This window comes from Garra rufa, chromosome 24, assembly GCF_049309525.1.
Source record: "Garra rufa chromosome 24, GarRuf1.0, whole genome shotgun sequence".
NCBI lineage: Eukaryota > Metazoa > Chordata > Actinopteri > Cypriniformes > Cyprinidae > Garra > Garra rufa.
Window position 1 is genome coordinate 34,382,583 of NC_133384.1, and position 4,954 is coordinate 34,387,536.

General features: G+C 35.9%; 1 protein-coding gene across 1 annotated transcript; it reads right to left on the bottom strand.

Annotated features, from left to right (window-relative positions):
• Positions 1-2,777: 2,777 nt before the first annotated feature.
• LOC141300822 (C-C chemokine receptor type 7-like) lies at positions 2,778-4,127 on the bottom strand. Its single transcript, XM_073831115.1, has one exon. The coding sequence runs from the start codon at positions 4,125-4,127 to the stop codon at positions 2,880-2,882; it is 1,248 nt and encodes a 415-aa protein (XP_073687216.1). The 3' UTR covers positions 2,778-2,879.
• Positions 4,128-4,954: the final 827 nt, after the last annotated feature.

Below are 4,954 nucleotides of genomic sequence, written 5' to 3' on the forward strand. Positions count from 1 at the left end.
CGGATTACTCTAATTTATCCTACTTGTAAATCTGGCTTTCAAACCTCCGCCCTTTCCCCTGAAAAACAGCGTTGCACTTTTGATTTCAAAATTTTGATTCAATGGGCCATATTGGCGGTGTTACGGTTTAACTGGTTACCGTGTTGTCTGGTGACCAACTTCCTGATTCAGGTCCTCAGCGCCAGATGTGATGGACCGAACGCTGCAGATTCGCCGATTTTGAAAGCACAAACTGACGTGATATTAAGCTGTCTAATAAACGCACACTTGCTCATTACATGTTTTTGATATTCTTGTAAAAGATGACAAATTATTGGTATGATCGCCCGTAGCGGCTGAAATACGAAAAATAAACAAATAAGTCTGTTTGGCACGGGTTTCGAACACGCGCTAAAAATAGTCGCGCTGTGAAGAGACAGGAATGAACGCACGGAACTACCAAGCGGCTTTAATGCAATCACTGATTTTTGAATTCAAGTCAGAATTTTACCCTCGGCGTGATCTGCAGCTGGCTGAATCAAAGAAATGTGCCCGTGTTAACTTGTGACCTGTGTTTATTGGTATGAAAATTAATATTATAGTAAAAGTATATTACATTTTATGGTTTACGATGTTAAAGTACATTTCATTGAGTCCCAGACAATTGTAAATGTGAGGCTACAGTGGTTTAATTAGAAAACGCTATTGTTAAACTATATTTACTATAGTAAAAACATGATACATTTTCTTAATAGACAAGCTTATGTCTCATTTGATTAATATAAAACTTGACATTATTTCAGGTTGTTTTTGCCGTTTTTCTACTATAAATACTTTGGAAACATGTGACTTGATTTCTTGATTGTAGTGAATGAAATGTAACATAAATTCTAGTCTGCTTATGAATGTTACTCTGTAAACGTGTTAAATTGTGATTTGCGTTCGATAGCTGTTGTTTTTAAAGTAAACAATATATAAAATATAGCCTTTTCTATAGACAACAAGCTGCATGTAAATGCTGGGGTAAATGTACCCATTAAGCCCATGTACCCTTTAAGCCCACTTTCAGCTTTAAAGTCAAATAAAAAAGGGAAAAACATATTATATGCAAATTATGATTTTAACCAATTCAGTGATTTGTTAAATCCCTGACACATTTGGCAATGTTGAGTTAGCCCCACTTGTGTAAAAAAAAATCACAAAATTCACTTTTTTTAAAGATAGGCTTAATTGTATACAGTGCCACAAAACGCATGCAAACAGTCAACACAAGCTTCTCTTGAATGAAAAAAAAAACTAAAAAAAAAAAAGCATTTCTTAAAGTGGGCACAATGAAAATTACTATGATGCTTAGTCCACAATATATTTAAGCTTCATGCATGTCTTTGTAAAGATATCTTATAATTTTTTAAAGGAAAACATTGTCTTTTTTTTCACCATTACTCACTGTGGTACCAATTAGGCCCAACGTATGTTTTTTTTTTTTTTTTTTTAATGAGAAATCCCTCTAATTACAAACTTAGATCAATTTTCGGAGTGTGCTTTTACCTTACTAACCTTTTACCTTACCTTATGTTATGTACTACTTTAATTTACAAATATATTTAGATATTTAGGCCTACAAATAACACATTGTGTAGCACTATTATATAATGGGTGTCTGCTAATATTTGATTACAAAAATGAAACATTCTACTATGAGTAGCCTACTATAGACTATATAGACTGCCAAAAGTTGTAACAATTCAAGGAAAGACTATCTTAGGAACAAAATGTGCTTGTGGTTGGCCAAACTGAACCAGGATTTCCAGGGCAAGAATCTTGACAACATTTGTGTTTGTTTTGATCATTTTCAGTCATGCACATGAACTATTAGGCTAATATCTTAATTAATACTACTGTGTGTATCTTTATTACCTATTAACTTTAGTTTGTCGAAATATTGCACCCTGTTCTGATTATTAAGTCTTTCTCTAAATGATTTTGCAGCTTACACACATTCTTTCCGTGGTTTAGATGGCATAAATGACCAGAACAGCATATTCAGTAGTACATTACCAGTGCAATCCATGCTGTTGAATGCATGCATGGATCTGAATGAGTACAGAAATATGATATGAATATAGTGCTATTGCTGACACCGTCGATGGTGTTTATGCCAATTGTAAATTGACTCTTTTAGAGCAAAAATGCTTCAAAGGGTTTCAATACAAATACGAGTACAGTAAAAAATTAATTTATATTTTATTTTTAATCTGTTATTATACTATGTTAACGTTTAAATTAGTTCATTCCAAGGTTTATCTATCATTCATTTGTTTTACTTCTAAAATCAGATTTGACCACAAGGTGGCGCCAACATATTGAATAAAATGACATGCTTCAGTGCTTTACATGTACTTCCAAAATAGACTACTAACAAGAATTAAGTACTCAAAGACATTTATTTTCATAGATTTCCATTCAGGTCTACTCATCGTTATAAAAGTACAAAATAGGGTAATTTATACAGAAAAATATTCTTTATTTTGCAGGTTTGTCAGAAAATACAGGTAAAATGAAGGTACAGTAATTGAAAATAGCACAGAATAACATATATAGAACAAAATTAATTCCTTTAATTGTAAAAAATGTATGCATAGTTTATTTACAGCATATATGTGAAAATTCCTATTCACTATTCTTAATCCTGCTAATTGCATATAAAGCTGCATATAGGGCTTTTGTGTACAAGCGGTTGTTTCTTTTCCAATTTTTAATTATATAATTTAAATTTGATTCAGTATTTTGACGTTTATTTCATAATTATGACAATATGATTTTTTTCTCATGTGGCTTCTTTAGCCTATTTATTACCTTTAAAATGAGGAATGATTTATTATAGATCATCTGATGTGCATTTATTGACGACACCAGCTTATAACTGAAGTCATTTTACCAGATATAGGTGTTGGAAAAATGAATGTTTCAGCTGTGTTTGCAGAGGGTGTGTCCAGGGCAGATGTTTTCTTGGCAGACAGGTAAGTTGATGGGACAGGTGAAAGTATGGTTGCAGCTGGAGACGACGGCGTAACAGAGCTTCCGTTGTCATGCTGTGGCTTTATATGGGACACGCATGCGCAAATGCACCCGGCGTCTGTCAGCAGCCTAATAATGTCATTTCGGAATCTGACGCCAACAAGTGCATAGAGCAAAGGGTTCAGGCAGCACCTCACATAGGCCAGATTGCGTGTTATGATTTCCTGAAAATGGAACTTGGTCCAGTTTTCGCAGTGTTTGGAAGTGGGTGTGAATATTTTAATCAGAAGCACCACAGTGTAAGGAAGCTGGAACAGGAGGAAAAGAACCACCAAAAGTGCCATCAGACGCAAAGTCCTCTGTCTTCGCCAGCATTTGCCACCGGCACGCATCAAGACGCGTCCGATTGCCCCATAACACACTACCATCGCCACGCAAGGGATGCAGAATCCTGCAATCTTTGCCATCTGGGCCCACAGCTTCCATTTGCTCACTTCATCACTCGAAACTTTCATATCACACAAGAGGTTGTCTGAACCCATGTCCTTCTCCAAGGAGCTAAAGCGTAGGTCTGGCAGGCTCAGGAAAATAGAAGTTACTGCGACGGCAAATGCAGACAGCGTGCTGTAAAACAGCGTCCCTGAACTCCTCTTCCGAACGGCCTTGGTGCAAACTACCACCAAATAACGATCGACGCTAATGCAGGCCAACAACAACAGGCCGCCATAGGTGTTGATGGCGTACATACCGCGGTTTAGCTTGCACAGTGCCTCCCCGAAAATCCAGCTACCAATTAGTGTCTCTCCCGTCTGTAACGGAAGAGTCAGCAGAAGCAGCATGTCGGACAGAGCCAGGTAGAACAGGAAGACATCTGTCATGCACCGTAGACGTAGACGACGGTACAGAGCGAAGGTGGCAATGACCAGCCCGTTTCCAATTACGCCTAAGAAGAAGACGATGAGGAAGACTGTGGTCTGGATAGCAGTAATGGTCAGCTCCTGCTCTTTGCTGGCTACACACAGCTCCTCAACATCAGTAATGTTGGGATCGGTGACTGAATCAATATCAGTGTAATTAAGATCATAATCATCAGTGAACCCTAAAAGTGTGGTTGCATCAAAGCTCCCCATACCTGTAAAACATGACAGAAACAGGTCATCAGGTTATCATATTTGATACATGAATTTCTAAGGAGTCATATGCAACTATTACAGAAGGTTCAAACATTCACTGATGCTCCAGAAGTAAACACTATGGCTATGCATTAAGAGCCGAGGGGCTAGTAAAATAAGAAAAATGTGCACATCTTCATTCTGTTCAAAAGTTTTTGGGAGATACAGAGAGACTAATATTAGCTGATATCAATATGCATTTTATGTAAGTAATCTGCTATACTGTTATAAAGATATCATTTATTTGCATCTGAATTTCATTTTATGTTTGGTCATATAAATAACAACTGAACCAAATAGCATATTTTTACTTATTTTGGTCTTCTGAACTAAATAATAGTTTTCCCCTATATTCTCAATATACTGTATCACATGGGCCTTAAAAGCTAGATTACGCGCAAATCACATGTGGACCACAAAACCAGTCTTAAGTAGCACGGGTATTAGCAGTAGGCAGCAATACACTGTATGGGTCAAAATTATAAATTTTACTTTTATGCCAAAAAAATAATTTGTATATTAAGGAAAGATCATGTTTGATTAAGATATTTAGTAAATTTTCTACCATAAATATATCAAAATTAAATTTTTGATTAGTAATATGCATTGCTAAGAACTTAATTTGGACAACTTTAAGGGCGATTTTCTCATTATTTGGATTTTTTGACACCCTTAGATTCCAGATTTTCAAATAGTTGTATCTCGGACAAATGTTGCCATAATCCTAACAAACCATACATCATTGGAAAGCTTTTTTTTTTTTTTTTTTTTTTTTGTAGTCCATG

What these genes read in the sequence shown, in the direction of transcription:
- LOC141300822 (XM_073831115.1), bottom strand. Translation starts at nt 4,127, where the DNA reads ATGGGGAGCTTTGATGCAACCACACTTTTAGGGTTCACTGATGATTAT.